Below are 22,246 nucleotides of genomic sequence, written 5' to 3'. Positions count from 1 at the left end.
CCATCATGAGTGTTAGAAACAAACTCCAAGACACAGACCAAAACCAATGGTGAAAGGAAACACTTTTATTTGAATCTTCCAGTAGAGACTTGATATTCATGGAATAAAACTGCTTCTCTGGGAGGTTTAATGCGCAGAAGCTGGAAAATAAGGAGGAGTAAAAAGAACAACTAAAAAAAAAAAAGTAGGCATGAAAGTGCAGACAAAGAGAACAGAGTTTAAAAATACAAATAGAATGTATTGAGTTTAATAGACAGTAACATTGATCAAAGGCACAAAAGAAATTCATGGCAAAATCTGCTCGGACTTAAAAAACAAACACATCAGTAATGGAAAACCTTTTCCAAATGGTACTTTCCCACGACAGTCATTGCAGTACAAATCCTGCTCAGCTCATGTAAGAACAGATGAGAGCAGAGCTGTTAGAAGTGACCGTATGTTTCTCACTTTCGTAAACAGTTTTTGGACGAATGAAGCCACACCGGCTTCTGCGTGGCGCACACGTGGGTCGCTGCACGAACCCGAGTGGGCCAAACCAGACGGCACAGCACATGTTCTACTCGAGGAGTATCTACTTGAATGTTCTGGAAGCACTAGTGTAACACAAGATGAGCGCCACTTAACAATCCATCCATGTAAAAATGCCCTTTTTGTGCCAAGCCCTCACGGTTAACTCGTACTTCACAAAATCTTGACGTGTTAAGCTGCATCTTCTATGACCAGTAAACAACTCTCTTGTTTTCTCGCAGGTGAGTAAGTCTCTTCGTCGTGCTCTACAGTTATCAGCAACACGTGCGGCAGATTTGGGAGGGCCTAATTCGAATCAGTCTTGTCGACGTCTGAGCCAGAGCAGGGAGAACACCTTGCGTCACCACTGTTGCGGTGGACAGATTATTACAGTTGGTCACAAAGCTCAAGTATCTTCCAGTTGCATCACTTTGCCACCTCCTCTCCCAGTTTGTAAGCCCAATTTCAGACGTCCTTCAAGTAGGCGACAAACCAAACAATTGAAACAACCCGCTCTACTCTACAGGCCTCAGATCAGTTTGTGCTTCGGCCAATCGGACCAAAGCGATTGTCGGAATCACCAACGGATCGGGACCTGCCACTGTGTTTATTTGCTACTAAAACCAAAACGCTGGGCATCAGGACGGCTACCACTGGGCCTAGGACACAGAGGATATGGGGTTGTGGGGGGATCCCATCTGGGTTAGCACTTTGTCTAACCACTGAAGTGGACCGTGCAGGTGTATTTCAATCCAGCAGGGGGTGCTGGTCACATCCTGGCGATGGTACTCTGCTCCCCATCCCTGCATCACAGAAGACACTCCGTTAGAGTACATCAAAGATAAACACTTTGCAGTTATCAGCCTCGGTGGCGCACACTAAATGTGACTTCTTAAACACAAACAATTCCTGTTATTTTGAAAAAAAAATCTATGTGGTTGAGAAAGATGTTGGAGGGAGAGAACAGGAAGCAAGTTCAACATTAAAACTGTTGGTGCAGAGGTTGGTGCGCCTCCTAAACCTTTTCTTCCTGTGTCTGTCACACTGCACAAGCGGTTAAAAAGCAAAACAATTGATCGTATTGTAATCATGACCACACTTTCAGCTGCCACACTGGACACAGTACATTGATGGTAGAAGATACATGCACCTGTAGGGCTTCAGAAAAGCTCATATTTTTGCACCAAATAGGGCGACAAAGCGAGTGAATCTCAGGGCAAATCTCACACAGCCAAACGCAACAGTTCACTGACACATCAGACTGAGACCTGTAAATCACTCACGTCTGACCTGCCACCTAGATAGAAGACAAGACACCGGTAGATTGCTGATTCCCTAAGTCTTGGTTGGGAGAAAAAAGATACCCTGCATGATAACCCACATGCACTACTTTTGCTCCCAGTTTTGACTCACAAATTCACAGTCTAAATCATCATGTGAGTGTGAACTGTGAGTTGAAAAGGAGAGGTACATTACAACCTTCCTGTATTCTGCCTCTGTCGTGTAGTACATGAATTCTGCTAGTCCCCAATGGAATTTCATTTTATTTAGTCATATTTTACGTATCATTTTGCACATAAAGTTGTTCACATGTAAAGCAATTAACACAGATATTTTCCCCTGCATTAATAGTTTTTCTGTGGAACTGCATCTCTATTAAAAATGTACTAGTTCTAAAGTCCTCTGAATTTTTTGTAATACTGAAGCAGTGGTCCTCAACTACTCTGAATCTTGGCCACCATCACTTTATATATATGGTGATAAACATATAATAAAACAGCAAAAAAATAAAACAAAAGGCAAATCTCGTTTTGTCCACGAAAAGGCCCATTAGTGAGCCACCAGTTGAGGGCCACTGCTGGTGACTTCACAAACCTTAACAAAGCTCATGCGGATGGTGCACATCTTGGTGAGCTCGTACACGGCCTCGAAGCCGTGGTTGACCGACTGGGCCAGCAGCTCGGCAAACTCCTGGTTGTTGAAGATTTTTAAGCTGCAGCCGCTGGGGATCTTGCACACAGTCGTCGGGTGGAAGCCGTGATGGTAGTTGCAGTTGCGGCTCTGGACGAAGATGCTGCTGTCGCTGAGACACTCGGCGTAGACCTCACCGCCGACGTAGTACAAGTGGACGCCTGTCGGAGTTCAGTTCACTATCAAAACACTGCTGCAGTATTTGTCATCACGGCTGCAGTTATTGCCGCGCCGTCACCTTTGCCGATGTGCCTCCGAGTGTTCTCGATCGTGGAATTGCGATTGACGTTGGACAGAAGGCCGAGGCAGAAGCGGTTGCGGTTGTTGGACGGATCGGTGAAGCCGTCGACGAGCACGCTGGTGGAGGAGGCCTGGAACGCTTCTCCGACGCGGTTGTTGAGCTCGTAGTAAACAATGGAGCACCAGTGCTTGGGCTCCTCGTACGCCACCGGCTGCACGTCTGCACGGAAACACAGCACCAGGTCACAAGAGCCACCGGCAGTTCGCCGTCCACCGGCAGACAAGCCAAGATTTAGAAGTTTCAGAGGACAAAAGGAACTCGACCCAATATGTGACATGACATGTAAACCGTATAACCTCAACAGGGCTGGGACTTGAACACATTCATTTGGCTAAAATCATTCCAAATTTGTACAATTTGTTCCTTGTCCCATTTCACATATTTGCTGAAAATTTCATCCAAATCTGTCCGTAACTTCACAAGTTATTTTGAACACTAACAACAATAGCGCACAGCTGACAGCGAAGCCTGAACATGTGCTCTAAGATGAAGAAGGTTAAAAACATTACATTCACTTATCCATGTAAAAAAAAAAATCCGCCTCAACAGTGAAGACCAGCCCACGGTGTAGATTGAATTAACATGGAGGACCCCAAAGGTTCGCCAGAGTACATTACAGTGGCGCAAAATCAATGCCGACTGTCTGTTGTCTTCCAGCGGTCAATAGAAGGTCTGGACATCTCCAGCAGGTATCTTGGACGAGCCAGGGCCAGCTGGCCGCCCAAAGAAAAACAGCAGATGCTTATCTGGGGCCAGACTTTTCCCAAACTTCCTCTGCAGTGTGGCAATGGCTAGCAGGTGTGTGCTGTCCCTCCTCTTCCCAGAAGCAGACGACAATAGACCCGTACAGGATGCAGCTTGTGGAGAAACCTAAAAAACTCCCATTTCCAGAGAGAGGGCCTTTTCCGCAGCTGTCATCGTGTGTGGGCAGCACAGGGGGGGGAAAGCTTGACCCAAAGCATGATCTGTGTAGCGCAGCAGAAGGGGCTGCAGTGTTGCTTGGTCTGTCACAATAGAAGTGAAACCACAGTGCGATCACCGCGTCACGGTTCTGAGGTTGAAGCATGTATCAAGTCATTACCACCAGCAGAGACGACACAAGCCCCGCAGTTTACAGGACACATTAAAGCTCTTCTATTTTCCGAGCGTCGTCGCACCTGTGGCCCTCATTAAAACAGGGCGTGTTACCTATGCGGTTGTTGGTCTCCAGGGGCAGGGGCGGAGCCAAGAGGTTCGTGTCCATGGGTTGAGGACAGTCCTGGGTCATTTGTTCCTCAGGAGGCATGTAGGCAGGAGGCGGAGTCTCTGTGGGACAGAAATAGCCATGGGAACAGAGTCCAATAGACTCATATTGAAAGTGAAACCCACCTGGCATCTGGAAGGGGCTGCCAGGGTCCGAGCTGGACGGAGAGTGTGGGAAGGTGATGTTGCTGCCACTTCCGGGCGAGTTTGGGTAACTGTTGCCGGGCGAGTTGGGGAAGGGCATCGTGTTGGCCTGCGTGAAGGACTCGGGGAAGGTGGCGTTCTGCGGCATGTGGGGCTCGTTCTGCTGCAAGGGATTGCGGAAGCGAGAGAGCATGGAGTGCTTGGCGTTGTACTCGCTGTTGCGCGGCACCAAGACAGGGGGCAGCACTGGAGAGGAGAGGGGAACATAGACATGGGAGTGTTGCATGTATTCATTTCCATCATGGCTGACATGAGCAGTGAGACGGAACTGATCGAACCCGCCACCAGAGAGAGTCACACGCAGCTTTGTTGCCGTGCAAATGCAACAGGCTAGGACAACCGGGAAGTTTTGGTGATGACGCAGATGCAGGCCCCAGTCACTCACACTCATCTTCAGTGTCACAAGTTCACAGCAGCAGACTCTCATACAGTGTTCTGAGTCAGAACCGCTGTGATATTTGGCAGCTGGAGATGTTGAAATGATTTAATAGTCGACAGGTGTGCAAAACAACAGCTCTTTTGAGCTGGCCTGGTGGATAAACCAAGCGCATCACTCATAGCACTGAACCCTTCACAGGCTTCATAGAGAGATTGTGAGAGATATTCAGGGTGAATATTCTATCTATGAATTCTGTCCCACCACCGACAGAGAAGGTAAAGTAAATGGGAGTTTCTCGTGATTTTTTCCCATCATAATGCATTTTTTGACAGCTGCGACTAATACATTTATAAATAGTATATGTTCTTTTCAATTCAATTTATACATTTCAGTGTTCAAAATTCTGAGTTTACCAACGTGGTGTGATCCGACTCATTGTAATATTAACCAAGAATTTATGCAACTATGAATATTCTAGTAAATAAATTCAAAAGTATGAGTAGTTTTATGAACCAATTATTTTATTGACAACTGGTGTTTATTCTCTCTGTCCTCCTCATGATGCTCATGAGGATGTGAACAGTCATTTTGGCTAGCGGCACGAGACAACTTCTCCACTTCCACCAATGGCAAGCGCTTTGCCATTAAGAAGAAAGAACCAATTCACTTTTACACTTAAAAACATATGAAAAGTGCCGCAAATGAGGGCAACAATTAAAAAAAATTCTTTAAAAAACACACAATAAGAAGCTTGAATTCCCCTTTGGATTTCCATTTCAGCTCTGTTAGAGTCACAAAACCAAAGCAGCGAATGACAGGATTTAGAGTCTGAATTGTCAATGTAAGTGAATAAATAAGAAAGATAAACTGACCATAAATGCAGCTCATGAAGTGTCTGAGTAATTCTTAAATAAACATGCCTGTGATTCCAAAACGTGATTTATAAAACTGAAGCAAACATCAATTAAACGCAGCAAGTTAATATTTAACTTTCAGCTGCTTTCAGGACAGCAGAGATTGACAGGGTGTGTGTGTTCTTGTACTTCCGTCTTTGTGAGAACCTGTGAGAGTTTTAGTCAACAGAGGACATTTTTGCAAAGTAAGGACCCTCACTTTGTAAAGCCTCATTCTGAGGGTTAAAACTACAAAACAGGCAAGTTATTATATTTAGGTTTCAGTTTGGCTCAGAGTGAAGGTAAAGTTGAGCCATTTGTTTGCGATGGTTGGGTTTAGGGTGAACGGCTGGGGAAAGGGTGATGGCAATGACGGTCCTCACTCGGATAGGAAGACAAACACGTGAGTGTTGGACAGGAGGGGGTGAACAAACAGGTGTTCAGCAGCACAAACACCTCTGCCTTCCGTTTGCTGGGAACAACAAAGTGTGCAGGGCAGCCGTCCACACTCCCTCCTCCCATTGTGCTCGCAGTGGGTGACTTGCTTCCTGTCTGCGTCCAAAGAAAGAAGCGTGTGTGCGGTGGAGGGCGTGTGTGTGTGTGTGTGTGTGTCCAGAGTGAGAGTAAAGAAAAGCAGAAAAGCCAGCAGAGCCAAAACAAATCCCTCATTCTGCCCAGGATACAACTTCCTGCTGGAACGCGGCGCACACAAACACAAACACACAACCTCAAACGCACACAAACACACAACCTCAAACGTACCTGGACTGTCCACTCGCTTGTAGTGGTAGGGGTTAATACACACGTCCTTCTGCTTGGAGCCAAAGGGGTACTCGCAGCACTCCAGCGCCTTCAGCTCGTGGTGGGACTGCAGGTCGGGCCAGCGCCAGACCCGACAGTAGATGACGTGCGGCAGGCCTTTCCTGTGTGACACCTGCAGCCGTCCGTCCAGGGAGCGCGGGATGGTCACGCAGCTACTGGGCTGGCCGGGGCAGCTGAGCGCCCGCTCCAGCTCCTCCATGGCGCCCTTCTTCTTCTTCAACTTCTTCACCAGAGCGTCCACCGCCTTCTCTGCCCACTTCTCCTCCTCGTCTCCTTGTTTCCAGCCCAGCAGCCTTTTGACCGCCGGGCTGGTGAAGGAGAAGAGCGAGGTGACGTTCATGATGGGAAAGCGGTCCTCCTCCCTGAAACGACGGGGTCTGCCTCTGAGTTCTCCGGCTACGCAGCTTCTGTGGAGAGAAGGGAGAGCGCTCCGGTCAGTCCTCCTGATGCTGACGGGTCACAGTCACGTCCAAGTCTGTGACAAGACTTCTGGTTAACTGGAGTCACAGCCGACACCCTGCAGCCAACACATTCCTCAAACAGACATTCCACTCATAACATCCGGTCTATATACCCTGTCATGTTACTGTCACTTACTAATGTCCTCCACAGCTCAACAGCCCTCAGTCACTTAAAGGAACATCATCCATTATGAAGCAGTCACAACAACAACCATCTGAATGAAGACAACGTGACAAAAGCTTGTTGAAAGTGACACATTGGAAAGTGAGCTCAAGCACTGATAGGCTCCTCTTGACGCAAGTGACACATCGCTGCTGTATTAGAGCTATTTTTCACTCGTGGTTAGTGTGGGTGTGAAGCATGGAAACTAGTGGCCAACCGATTTTTAGAGTAGATAAGACGACCTTTATGAGTGCCAGAGAGGGTCAGAGCAGCCATTGACAACAAAGACACTAATAAAATAATGTGTTCCAAGGCTTAAAATAGTCTTTTGTAGGAGTGAATGTAGAGTGTCTGCTGCAGGTGGCTGTTCCTCTATGTGTGTGGCCGCTGCATGTGGGAGGGGTTGCCGAGTGAGTGAGGTCTCTCCAGAAGTGAAGAGGTGCCCGGTGCGTGTCCAGCTCTGAATGTGCGCTTCTGTGCAGTTTGGCTATGACAAAGTCATAAACCAAGTCACGCTCTGTCCCAGACTCGCCTCATCCCTGTCCCAGCTCCAGCCCACAACAGGACATCAAACCCTGGAGTCAGCGCTCCAGCACCTCCCCTGTGACACTCTACCACGGTCCAGTGCGGAGACAGGAAAGGTTTTACACCTCAATATGAAGAAAAAACAGGCAGTAAATAGTTATACACATTAACAAAGCACGTCGTGGGTCAGCTGATCGGTCCGCGCACGTTATGTTTTTTTGGCTTTTTTCAGGGGCGTTCGAGTTCTGGATTTTCGTTCGGAAACTGAAGCAAAAAAAATCTCAAAATTTTTGTTCAAACTCCAATTTATTCGAATTCCAAGACATTCGAAAACCGAGGTACCACTGTATATTGTTCACCAATATATCCAGAGTCAAAAGTTTATGACAACAAACAAACTTTGGAAGAAGTACTGATAATGTACCTCTTGAAGAGAAAAACGGAGGCAGCTTTGTAGGAGGTGGTGGTCGGTGAGGACGGTAAATATATTGCAACTAGAGGACAGAGAATTTCCGCAATTGTTATGTCTTCTTCGTGTCTCATTAGAGCTACATATGGAGTAGTAAGAGCAACACTGCCCCCCACTTTTTTGGTGGTAGTGCTCTACTAGGCCCCTAAGCTTTGTGGAAATGTAAATAAATATGAACAAAATGAAGGCACAGCAGGGACAGAAAACTTCGTCCGGCAACGGATCTGAAATGGGCCCTTATGAGGACACTTGTATGCCAATGACTATTTCTGTATTTTCACCAGTCAACAGTCAAAAAGGTTATCAGTGTCCTGAAATGTATGGAGCCACTGGGTGTCTCTTTGCTAGCATGAGATTTAGCCTTGGCACTATTCTAGCATCAGGCGCCACACGCTCAGCAAAGTGGTGTTTCTTAAATAGCGAACTACGATTGTGGTATGGAATTTGAACCTTCCACAACTTAAAAACTTTAAAATAAGTTGAATTCCACTGGTCCGCTTGCTACAGCGCTGGCTAGTATGTTGTGCGGGCGTACGTAACGAATGACGCGACCAGTAGGGCGGAGCTCTCTGACAGATCTCTCACAGCAGATTGGGAACAGGTGACGGATTTTCAGACCTCTACTGCAGTAGATAAGTTTTGGAAAAGAAAGAATTGGAAAGTAAGGCTCTGGACCCCTGTAACACTTCCTCACACTGAATTAAATAACAGAAAATGAGGCACGCTCTTCCGGTTAAGGCTATTTGTTTTTTCAAATGAGCGTGTCGAAGGAAATGGTTCACTGAGCTCTGACGACAAGAGGAAGTTCACGATAATTGTGTCCCTTGACTTTGGTCCCTCGGGAGCAATCGAGCCGACGGCGTATCCCAGCATTGTCACTTCAAAGAAAAAGGTTTTTTTTTCACTGCTATAATAGACACTGATGTGTGTCACAACCAAATAAAGGGCCTTTTTTTCACCTCCACATCCTTTAATATCTCAAGGAGCGAGAGGCATCACTCTGACGGTAATGTCTGCAGCGTATAGGATTTCTTCCCAGCACGGACAAATGCATCACGACGGCTGCCGCGTAGTTCAGATTACAGAATAGCAGTTTCTATCTTTGTGACCAACGCTGTGAGTGACACACCGGCAGGAGACATTCGATGAGAACAGGTGCCGTATTCTACATGTGTGTGCCAACGAAAGTGACAGCAACATTCCGACTCACACCTTTACTTAGAGCTGGTGATACCAATCAGTCAGAGAAATCCGCCGGTGAGCAATGTTATTGGCTCAGTTGGCTTGTTTCACTTCCTGAACTAGAAAGGTCACATAGTTCAGGGAACAGAGTCATCTTACCGTTTCTTTTTTTTTTTGTTCAGCGCAGCTCATGGAATAAAAGTAGATCGGGTTCAAGACAGAAACACTGGCGGCAAAACGTTTGCACACAGACAAAAAGAACGATTAAACTATCGAGTCCCATCATGTCAGATCAGTGGGTCCAGTGTGTTTGTTTGGAAGGGTGAACCCCTCTGTGTCCTCTGTTGACGTACCCCACTTTGAGGCCCATGGACAAAGAATCGAGGGCTCCACATTGAAGAGATTCTCACACAAACAGGTATGAGATTCTCGCTTATCACAGTGATACGGTGAGTCAGTTGAAACTAGAATACACATCGGTTGAAAGTACTTTGTGAGTCGCTCATATACATTAAAAAAGCAATGAATTTTGAAAGTTTCTTTTCAATGCTCAGATGTAGAAACTGTTTTTCAAAAGCTAGCGATGATGTCACCAGCAGACTGGCTTCACATCTGTCAACGCCGGCAGAACACAACACCACATCTTCTACCCCCCTCCCCACAGGTGCAGGGTGGGAGGTCCCACTGTCGACCAGCCCCATCTTTTCTGCCTCTTTTTTTTTTTTTTTTTTTTGGAAGCTACTTTGATCTGGCTCCAGAAAATGACAAACAAATGAATGAACTTGAAAAACCAAGGGCGCCTTGCTGGCTTCTGACTTCACCTTGAGGACGAAAACTTGGCAATTTTACAACCAAGAGGTTGTGTTGAGGCCAGTTCACTCACTCAATGATTCTCCGTTGCTCATTCCGGGGTCGGAGGTGGAGGACCTGCTGAACTGCATGTCAGTATGGACGGACTCTCACGCTCACTGCCAAAAGGATGCGTCATGAAGCAAATCCATCTTGTATCACAAGCAACATCCCTGCCACACAGCTGCAATACAGGATCCCATCCACATCAAAACAACCCAAAGATCTCCACGAAAAGTCCCGCGAAATCCTGCGGCAGCCGTCATGTTTCCCGCCCTTCCAGGCATCTGACCGCCTGCTTTGACCACATGATGACATTCATGCCCTGATATGGTTTTGTGTTGCTTCTGCAGACAATGCTAGTTTAGAGTCGGCGGCTACGGAGACAAAATATAAAGACGCCATTGTGCCTCGCGGTTCCTATATATAGACTAGGAAGTTGAGAAGAAGCTGGGACATAACAAGTGCCTTCTCTGAAACATGGAGCTTGAGCTGATCATTGACCAGAGAAAGATAAGTTTAGTTGTTTCTATTGCAGGTTTATGTGTCTTAACTAAGGATGTGATGGTGACCAGAATAAATAGGTGTGTGTTTGCAAAGCAACAGGACTTTAACAACTTCATTTTCAATGATCAATAATAATAACTGACTCAAGAACAAACAAAAGTTACTTGATGCACATAATAAATAACCGTACATAATCCTTATTTTGCAGAGGATTTTTATGTCCAATTCCTCAATTTCAAAGAGTGTCATCAAAGCGTAACCGAGTTTGAGGGACGCCGGAATGTTTTGTGACATTTAACACACTCAGACTCTGGCTACAACAATGTTCTCATGTTGCGATGATACATATTATCCGGCCAGAAGGCGCAACTTGAGTTATATGTCTGACAGAATTTAGTCATTCTGACATTTCTTTCGGCATTTTTCCGTTGACGAAAACCACTACAATCATGTGCACGTCAAGGATGAGTTATGTGTCATCCGCTTGTTTCAGTGTTTCCACTTTGTTTTCATACTTTTGATTTTTCTGGCGGCTCTTCTGTAACGGGAACCCAGCAATGAGGTTCATGGTTGCAGTAATTGTTGTAGTAAACAAGTACATGGAGAGGACAGCTGTATCATGAGGAAACCTCTGATGGAAAACGTGAAAAGACAAAGACATGTTTGGGACGTTTTCTCGCAGGGACTCACTCAGATCTGTAGGACTCTGACAGCCCATGAGTCGACCCGGTTCAGAACTCACTCTGACATATGCAACTCAGGTTACTCAAGGTGCTCAACTAACACTGAAGTACTTTCAATAGATCGCTTACTTTTGATCTCTAGAGAAGAGAGTTTGCTGCAGAAGAGGAACTCCACCCTCCTTCTTAAACTTGAGACGTCAAAGCAATCTAACCACGACCAGTACGCGAGCCAACACATTTTAAAAGCAGGACGCTAAATGACTCGAACTGGAAATAAGGAACGATCGGTAGCTTTACTGTAAAGGCTGCGTTTTTTGGTGCATTAGCACGCCACAAACGTAGCTGACCACAGAGTGAAATCTCTGGTGCAGCCCATCACATGGGCTCAGAAGGTCGGTAACGCACTATCCTCAAGGGCTACAACTTCCATGAAGAGCCAAGAAAAAGCCTCCTCCTGCCTCCACTGACCCGGGAACACACCTCGGATAAGAACGGTATCTTTTATAGTGCGTATCAAATCTAAGCGCTCTGCATAGGGGCGATCTCCATGTCCGTCCCGGTTAATAGAATTACGCCGCCAGTGGACTTCCCCATAAACTCAGCAACACACACCATTTATTACCAGCGCCGCAAAAACCACTGTTTTTACTGCATGTCCACAAGCGTCTCTTCCCTGTCCTGTTATGGCTGATCGTGATAACCATCACTCAGCCAAGTAGAAAAAAGAAAAAAGGTTAATGGGAGCCCTGAGTGGGAGCTCAGCGGCGTTGACTGGCGGAAGGGTTGACCCACCTGATGTGAGCTGTGAGCCACTACGCTACCATCATGGATCATTTTGCAGCGCTCCGGTGTCTGTTAATCAATTTAGGCCCGGCTGTTGAGGATGAGCAGGCAGTAATGGTGCTCTCTGGACCGTCCCAGGGGACGCCGCCTTATAAAAAAAAGCTACATTATTTATCAACAGGGTCCTGGACGGGGCCTCCATTAGCCCCCGCTCAATGCAGTCATTGGCTATAAACAGAGAAGAGCAGGAGGAGAGTGATAGCTTAAAGAGAGAGAGGAGGGAGGGAGGGAGGGAATGCAGATGCAGAGGCAGCAGCGGAGTGACGGACATGCTGGCATTTGGAAATGGAACAGGTGCATATACAAGAATAGTCATATTAAAATGTAATATCTGGAAGTACAACTGTGGGTCAGTGAATCATTTCAGTTGGTTCGGCTGTTTTGACATGCTGCTTTAGGAGCAAATGCATTACGGGAAGATTAACGTATCTCCCAGTAATCAAATATGTCGGCTTTTTCCTCTAAAAAATGTTCGAACTTTGACAGCGATCTACGTCTGTTTCTCTTGGAATGAACTGGCAACCTGTCCAGGGCGTCCCCTGCCTCTTGTCCCAACTAGCTGGGATAGCCTGAAGCACAACACGACTCCGTACTGAGGACAAACAGAAGGAAGATGAGCAAAAAGTAGCATTTTTAAATACATGTCAATCTAAAAAAAAAAGTGATCCGATCATTGAAAATTAAGTCTGAGAGCGCCCCCTAGAAAAAGAAGTATGACAATCAGAGAGCAGGTTTAAAGTCCGCTTCTTTCCCTGGTCACACTTGGTCAACATTATAACTATTAAAGTCAACACAATCTACAGCTCCTGGTAACAGCATCTAAATTTATCCTGAATGTAGCGGGTGAAATTCACTGTGACAGACTTGCTACTCTGTCTGCTCCTAACCTCAGTTAATGGGGAAGATTTGAAATGAACTGAAGCACTTTGCTGCTGTTTATGAGACAATTCAGAACAATAATTCAGGTGTCGGCAGTTGGAATCAGCTCGCATTGATTCTATAATAACGTGAGAGCGTTTGTATTATCTTCCAAAGCAACACACAAAACCACAAAGAAGCACGCACCTTTAAAAATGTCGAGAGATTTCGATGTTTTGCGTGTGTATTGTTTGAGTTTCACGCTGACAGTTCACTTCCCTAGATGTGTTGCCAGACACTCTCTGCTCTTTAAACACCCTGATATCCAGTCTAAGAATACTTGTGGCGCACAAGTTCTCTTGTGAGCTCAGACTCCACATTGACCCGAGACGCCGCTTCCACCCGTCAAGGTCAACTACCACCAACAACAGATATGCAACTCTTCACCTGGAAATGGAGCGATGGAAGTCTCCAAGCCACTGAGTGCAGACATCACCGGCAGACACATGTGGTTCCGGGCAGCCACCTCAGCTATGCTTGGCACTCAGTGTTGTGTTAGTGTTGTGTGAGGACGGACACCTCGGCACGACACATGGCAGGGTATGTCGTCTGAGCCGACACACACACACACACGCGCCACACTACTGTTGTGACTGACTGGCTGGGTGCAGGAATGCTGCTAACCTATATATACACACACACACACACACATATATATATATATATATACACCTAGTGGTTAAGTCGCTCTCTCTGTCTTCCAGATGATTCATGGGCGAACTGTGACACACTCCGGCCAAAACACGTTCTTTCCTGTTTATGGACGACCAGGCGCAGCACTCTCTTGACGATAAGACAATTGAAGTGATCCACAAGACAAGGACAAATTCATGTCCTGTGGGTCATCGGATACGTCGTCTTCAGTGAGCAGATCCAGCGCTTGCTGCTGCTGCTGCTGGTTTCACTCCCCAGAAACACCCCTCATAAACACTCCAGAGCCTCCACCAGTCTCTGCAGAGGTCCGGTCAGATCAAGTCAATGCTCTATACTCCTCTATATTTTAAAAATAAGACGCCTAATTCATACTCTGGCTCTCCCACCCTGGTGCCATGTGTAGATCCAGTGTGATGTTTGCAGGGATGTGGCAGCATTTCCCGAAAATACACGACAGAAATTCACTCTGTTGGATAATAAAAGCTGTACATCAGGTTGAATTGTCACTAATATTGTGTTCTAGTTCAATGTGTGCAGCAGAAAATGAATGAATGAATTACTGTCTGGACACATTGACTTCAGCTGATGGCTGTTAGAATATATGCTGACTTGAGAGTAGCATTCTAATATTATTTAACTCACAATATCAAAGAGTTTGTGCGTATTTAACGGTGTATTTCTTTAGGAATACTACTAATATAGAGCAGTATTATTTATATGTTACTGTTTTTAGTCAGTATTGTTTTTAATATCAGCTAAATTGCAACAAATAAACACCAACAGTATTGTATCCTGTAAACTATTTGATTTTATGAGAATGAATGAATGAATTACTCTGTGGACACATTGACTTCAGCTAATGGTTGTTAGAATGTATGCGGACTTGAGTTCTAGTAACCTTTAAAACAGTAGTTTAACTCACAATATCCAAGAGTTTGCGCGTGTTTAACGGTGTATTTCTTTAGGAATATTGTTAACATAGAGCGGTATTAATTATATGTTACTGTTTTTAGTCAGTATTGTTTTTAATATCAGCTAAATTCCAACAAATAAGCAACAACAGTATTGTTTCATGTGAACTATTTGACTTCACGACAGCATTTATGACGACTGACACTTGGATAAGAACCACACATAAGTGTGTAGATGTTCCAAATACCAAATGACTGTCTTTAATCGGAAGGTTTGAATGAGAGGAAAAACTTTCTGAGTCTTATACTTCGTAACCGTTAGGATCTACTTTTCTCGAGAAGCCTTCAGTCAACTTCAAAAGGGAGTGTTTCGGTGCAATTAAGGTTCGAATTTCATGTGTTTTCGAGCCGGAAAAGTTGTCAAGAGATGGTTTTACCTTTCGTTTAGCGGTGTTTCGGCGCGTCTCCGTCCCTCCTTGTGAGCTCCGTCTGCTTGTGTCGCCTCTGCTCCGCCTGGCGTCAGTGAGTCGCGGGGCCGCTTCACCCTCCGCTCGAGCGCCAGTATCACGCCGCCGAGCTGCAGCCGCTGACAATAACAAGAGCTACTTTTCACTCGCGTCCAGCGTCTTCATTCACAGTGGACGTGGATGATGTAAGCGCGAGACAGCGATACAATTTCTACACGAGTGTGGTTCAGAACTGGTCACAGACAACGAGCTTGGTCTGAGAAAGACAGCAAATGACATGACATGCAGCCAGACATGTAAATAATATGATGGACGCTCAATGTGAAGATAGAAATGAGTCCATTAAAACCATGAATGTGGCCTTCAAGAAACTAAAAATAATAATAATAATAAAATTAACTACGAGAAAATCAAGAATTCGTTCATATAATATAATATAATATTATATTATAATATATTATATATCAAATAATATATTATAATTATATATTAAACAATTATATTTAGTTATTACATTGATTTTATATATAATATATTTATATTATATATATTAACATTTGAGATGATCAATGGTTTTCCTCTAGTGCCAGTTGTGTGATCAGCTGGATGGGTTTCAACATGAGATTTGAAATGTTTGTGACACAACTTGTTGCCGAGGACGAATAGAAAGTATAACACTCTGTTAAAAGAAGAAATTTTATTTGAAATTATGTGAGTAAAACTCACGAGTAGCTCTTCAAATATGCGGAGAGCTTCTGTTCTTTCCATGTCAAATGAAATCTCAGTCAACAATGGCACAGACGTGCACGATGAACAACTTCAATTTACTTGGATTATGAATAAGTCAACCATGAAGGTGTGACAACAGTCTGGGACTATGAGCTCGAGGTGGTGTGAACTTTCAAACTTCTACCTGCGTCTTGATCACGGCACGATAAGTGTGTTATCAGAGGAACAAAAGTGTCCAAGCGGAGATGAATCAACCGCGGACAAGTTCATACATGCTGCTGTTTTCAACTTTCAAACTGTCCTGCATGAACCAAGCTGAGACTGTGGTGAACTACTATGAGAATAAATGCATTATTATGACAAATAAGTGGAGCAATGACAGACAAATCCAGCAAAATAAAATGTTTTTTTTTTTTTACTTAACTTTATTTATTACTAGTGCAGGAAGAAAGAGATTCAAATAAATATATAAAAATATATATGTAACACAGCAAATTATGACTATAAGATATGGAAAAAAAATAGAAAATTCCAAAACCTAATCCCAATGTGACATTCCTGAATTTGCGCCCTGAGTCCTGCGAGGAGGGACTATATTGTGTGGCAGCCAGGCGGAGGGAAACCGCTCCAACGCAGGACGTTCCGGGGGCTGATGACGTCACGGAGCCGGCGACAGAATGTCTGAGTGAGACGGGAGCGCGCGGCACGTGAAAAAAAAAAAGAGAAACTTGAGGGGAGGGGGCGAGGATGAAGATGACGATGATGAGTAAAGGCGAACACGCGTGTGGAATCTTCTAAAGTGGCGCTTCCGTGTCATGGCGGTCTGACGTTGCGCCGTCAGTGAAACGCTTGCTGTCGCTGGCGACGCCACCTGACCCAAGACTTTCCCTCTCCAACAGTGACTCTGTTTATACATTGAATGGCCACATACGTGCGTTTTGGGATCGCGCTCGGTCGCTCTCAATGAACAGTCCGCCTCCCTCGCAGACGCGCTGTCCACTTTCAACCACGGCTTGCGACTTCCCTTCGGACACTGGAGCCGGTTAGTGCGAACGCTGCGGCTCCACAGTCACCTTGTTTTGAAGTAGTCAACAATGAAACACGCCCCGCTTCAGATCATAAATGAAAGACACAGGTCTTTTCAATAGGTTGTTTTAGTTCCAGTCAATGTGTGGCCCTGGGGCCATTTGTGGCCCTCAGATTAGAAGACCAGGACCAGGTTTAGTACAAAACCAATGGAGGATTTGTGCCTTTTAACACTGCTAAGTCGCATGTATGAGGGACATGTTTATTTATTTAAGGTTTTATATACTGCATTTGGATTGAAGTACCAAAGCATGTGCCCTGATTTCAGTGAAATGAAAACGCAATTCTTCCCATTTTTACCGTTTTTTTGTCTTCTAATTCATGTATTTCTCTCACTTAATAACAATGCTTTTTTAAAAACAAAATAGCATGAGAATTTAAAAAAAATTTCATCAAAGAATTATCAAATATTATTATTATAATTAATATTTAAAAATATAGATTTAATGTAAAGATTAATGATAAATAAAACATTGTGACTTGAGTGACTTGTGACTTGATTCGAGTCTGACTTAAGTCGCCAGCTCAGGGACTTGTGACTGGCTTGACAAACAGTGTTAAATGACTCGACTTGACTTTGACTTGCTACTCATGACTTGAGACTTGACTTGGACTTGCATGCAGTGACTTGACAAGTCATTGCTTTCTTTGTAATTGAGAACCTATTCTGCATTGATATTTTAATAAGACAAACGTCTGTGGTTCAAGCATATGACTCGTGACTTGCTGGAGAAAAACTTTGACTTGACTGGAGACTTCAGGGTGTAGACTCGAGACTTGCTTGTGACTTGCACACGTGTGACTTACTCCCACCTCTGGTTTCATGTAGAGCTTTTTTATTTGAGTCATCTTTTTTTTTTTTTTGTGACAGGTGCCCTTTTGTGGTTTGAGCACCTCCCCCCCAAAATGCCTGATCATTTAGAGGTGCTGTTCGAGGTCCCAAATTGAGGTTGATCAAGACTTGTGAAAGAGGCGTATCGTGCATGCGTCACTTGAAACGTGTCTCAGTCCGAGCGGAGTGAGTCACCTGTGATCCATCACTCAGCCCGGAGGAGTGGGACTCTGACGCGCTTCAGGTGTTGCCCAACAATATGTGTGACTCATTGAGTCGTCTTTCAAACTAAAATTGTTTGTTTTAAGCTGAGTTGGTCTCATCTGTTGATCCGTCCATCAGAATGGCTGCAGCTCGGCCTCACGTCCACAGTGCGGCTCGTATTAGGTCGGAGTTCACTGGCAGCGCCGGCCGCTTAGACACTTTGGAGCGCTGCCTGTATCCAGCCAGACGGCGGCCGCGGTGTCACATGGGCTGGGATGGATTACATGAGCTCTCGTGAATGAGCACGAGTCTGAAATGCTTGGCGATGACTGACACGCATGTTCAGACGGCCGGTTCATTTCGCCATCGCAGGGTTCTTGGCAGGGCCCGGCGAATTTTTGCAGCAATGCAAGGCATGACAGCGGCGCATCGGAACGTCTCGCCTTTCAAACGGCCGCGGGCTTTTTCTGAGAGCCTCTGGAAATAATGTGAAGGGTGGCAGCATTTGAATGCTGTCTCTGGGGGCGTCGCGCTCGCCTTCCTCTGGCTCTATTGCACAGTGACAGAGGATGCACCAGTCACATGCTGGGCCGCAACTTCAACTGGCTCTGTAACACTACCACCACAAAGCTACTCAAATGTGGCAGCTCGGAAGCTTGTAGTACGTTAAAAGTCATGAGTATAATTATAAGTTTTATATATAATATATATATATATATATATATATATATATATATATATATATATATATATATATATATATATATATATAATATATATATATATATATATTTATATATATATATATTATATGTGTGTGTGTGTATATATATAACTGAAATATTTTTTCCATTTATATATATGTATAACTTACACTTTTTTCACATTTTCATATAAAAATATTTTTAATAACATATACTATATATGTGTATATATATATGTTTTATAAATATTTTTTAAAATATGAAAATATGTGAAATATTTATTTCAGTCACACACACATATATAAAATGTTTCATTCGTATATATATGTAACAAAAAATGATTTTTCTTATATACATTTATTCATATTTTTATAATTTTTAAAATGACAATGTCTTCGAACATTTTCTCAGACAACTTTTGTTATTATTTATTTTATGTATGTATATATATGTATATATAAATGAAAAAATATTTCATTCATATATATGTATTTATGAATGAAATATTTTTTCCATATATATATATATATAACTTATACTTTTTTTCACATTTTCATACAAAAAATATTTTTAAAAACATTAACAACTATATATATGTATATATATATATGTTTTCTAGATTTTTTTAAATATGAAAATATGTGAAGTATTTATTTCAGTCACACACACATAAAATATTTCATTCGTATATATATAATGAAAGATAGTTTTTCATATATATATTAATTTGTATTTTTATAATTTTTAATTTGAAAATTTCTTTGAACATTTTCTCAGACAACTTTTTCCATTTACAACTACGTCGGTTCCAACTCACTATTGATCTTTGTGAGTGTAATGTGTACTCACAAACATAGATTAGACTAGAATATATTAGATTAGATTAGATTTGATGTCCTTTATTAGTCCCACTGTGGTGAAATTCACAGCAGCCAATGACAACAAAGACACGTACGAAGACATTAAAGATACACTACAAACTTCACAGACACCCACAAAGCATCAGCGTACATTAAAGACAAAGCTACACAACAGTGTAAGTCACAAGTTATCTAACAACACAAGACAAATAAATAGATAAATACCAATAATGTATAAAGAAATAACAAACAAAGTTAGAACAGAGGCCTCGAACTCAAATGACTGGGGGCCACCAGAGGTCAAGTTTTGGTGGGGTGGAGTAACGTCACGGGTCGCAAGTAAATAAATCTAAAATACTGTAATGTAGCTCGTGTTTGTTTTTATTGTCGGATTTCTGTGTATATTTGTTGTTTATTGTATTTAACATTGGGATTATGTTTATCTTCATCAACTTTCCAAACTTCATCAGCTGTATATAAATAACACGTTGACTTGGACTATAATATTTGTTGAGAGTCCAATGTGAATCTGCTGTTTGTTTGTTTTGTTCAATGTCATTCTTGTCGTCAATAGTTTTCTAAATGTCTCTGTGTAGTGATAATGTACTGAAAAAAACCCGCCTGCAGAAAACACGGCGAATCTGTCGCGTGAAACCGTGACATTGATATGACCTTCTTAGTGGGCGGGGTCTTGCTCAGTCTGTTTTGTCTCATTCCAAAATAACCTCAGACTGTGGTGTCTGTACTGCGATTTACCGGTGAAGACAAATCACCAGTGCCATGATGGAGATCCAGTGACTGAGTTTTTCAGCTCTTTTGGTGGCAATGTGGATTTTCGTGCAGGGTGTAAGAAAAATATCGCGATACTTGTATCGATATATTTGCTCAAATATCGCGATACTTGACAATGTGATATTGTCTTGATATTTTAAGTCGGCGAGATCAACATTTAATACTTACTTACAAAAGATACTTGGATATGATGCTGCATTTGTGACGTGTTTAATACTAACTTTTTTTTTTTGAACGCTGGGAGCGATTCTTTCCTCTGCGAAATTTAACTGAAAGTCGAACTGGACTGACGTCATAAGAATGAACGTCATAATATTGTTCTGTATCATCCGATTTTCCTCTTTAGATGATACTTCATAATGCAATATAATGCTTAACTTGAAGTATCGCAATATATCGCAACGTACCGTATCGCCACGCCGGTATCGAGATACGTATCGTATCGCAAGACACGGCCCAATGAGAAATGGACCAGTCAGGAGTGGAGTCCGAACACAGGACTCTCTCCAGTCCATTGTACAACAGACAAAATGAATGGTCGGACCAGGAAGAGAAAAGTAGAAATGGAAAGATAGGTAGCAGCCAAGACACTCTCAGCAGGGATATGAGAAAAGGAGGGGCTCAGGAGCAGAGCCAAGCAGAAACAGGAAGTGCTCATACAACATAAAAGCGTATCATCGCCGATATTAACAAGTCGTCGCTCCAAGTTACGCACGTCCTACAAGGTCAGAAAATCTCAGCTGTGAGAGCGAGTGACAGGCAAAAGTGCTTTCACGGCCGGAGAAAGTGGACCAAGTCGCGCTAGAGACAACAGTCCCCGTCTCTGCTGAATAATTTAGTCATTTCAGGACTGCTTTCTCGTCTGAAGCCACTGTGTAACCGGAGCCTCCCTGGAGGAGCCCCGCGCCCCCCTGACATCAGGACACCCCACACACGGTCCCTCAGCTCAGGATGGGAGGTGGTCCGCCCTGGGTTTATGGTGGAAGCGTCTCACAGCAGCTGCCGCAGTGAACAACACCAGAGGAAGGTGGCGAGTGCCGGCAACTGTTCCCTCACACATGCTGGTGCACCTGTAGAGCCTCAGCTGTTCCCTACAGGTGGAAGGACCCGGCCTCCGAGGCCTCTTTGTCCCAACTGAAACTTCATAAGCACGAGTCGCTGACTGGCCCAGGGGGGTTCTTCCGGGCCGGTGCTTCTTCCGGTGACTCACCGCCGCCGCGAGACATCATCAGAGGAGGCTTGCCGTTACCTGCTCTGCAACCTTGAGTAAACACCAGGGTCAAACCTCGCGACCTTTGTCGTTCTAGCTAACGTCGGCAAACACTTGTGTTAGTTCCTCTGACTGCTCGCAGGAGTGGGTTTCCTTGTACGAATCTTTCAGTTGTTTTCTGAGAAAGTGTGCGGATAAAAATAACAGTTCCCCAAATTAAAGGAAACAGCAAGTTCATTTAACTGGGAAGATTCCTGACTTGTGAGAAAATAAAAGCAGAAACTTCCTGTTGTTTTGATGCACTGATACGTTCTCAGAAAAACTGAATAAGAAAATAACAAAGTGCTAAACGCCAGTGGTGTAGCATCAAAATAAAAAGGTAGATAAAGATTTGAATTTTCTGATCAAGATTCAGCTTTTATTTTGAAGCTTAAATTCTTTATTGTAGTTAGACATATAATTGTGCATTTGATAATTGACAAAAACACAGTACATTAGGCATCAATATACAAAATATACATAGGAAAGAAGATGAAAACATACACAAAACACATAAGGGGAGGGATATTATACTTGGATGTAGTTTTTAAAAAATGTTTTTTCTTATATTTTATATATAACAACATTAAACAACATTATATATCTATCTATCTCTATCTCTCTCTCTCTCTCTCTAGATATAGATATATATATATATATACATACAGTATGCGTGTGTGTGACATTGATAAAGCATATAATTTATTATGATTTGTTAAATATAATAATGAGCATATATCCTTCCCTTAGTTTTTTTATTTTTTATTTTTTTTAATGAAATACAAATAAATAAATAAATACTGACAATCCGCTCATTTGTGATAGAAATGGGTGGTTTG

The 22,246-nt window shown here is 43.5% G+C and overlaps 1 protein-coding gene across 1 annotated transcript; it reads right to left on the bottom strand.

The window, feature by feature from the left end:
- Nucleotides 1-58: 58 nt before the first annotated feature.
- On the bottom strand, nt 59-15,055 carry smad1 (SMAD family member 1). Its single transcript, XM_053857039.1, has 7 exons — nt 14,922-15,055; nt 6,260-6,726; nt 4,148-4,411; nt 3,968-4,084; nt 2,717-2,938; nt 2,383-2,639; nt 59-1,310 (listed from the first exon to the last, which is right to left on the bottom strand). The coding sequence occupies exons 2-7, from the start codon at nt 6,657-6,659 to the stop codon at nt 1,167-1,169; spliced, it is 1,404 nt and encodes a 467-aa protein (XP_053713014.1). The 5' UTR covers nt 6,660-6,726; nt 14,922-15,055; the 3' UTR covers nt 59-1,166.
- Between the last annotated feature and the right edge of the window lie 7,191 nt (nt 15,056-22,246).

This window comes from Synchiropus splendidus, chromosome 2 (genome assembly GCF_027744825.2).
Source record: "Synchiropus splendidus isolate RoL2022-P1 chromosome 2, RoL_Sspl_1.0, whole genome shotgun sequence".
NCBI classification, from domain to species: Eukaryota; Metazoa; Chordata; class Actinopteri; order Syngnathiformes; family Callionymidae; genus Synchiropus; species Synchiropus splendidus.
This window is presented reverse-complemented; position numbering and strand designations above follow the sequence as displayed.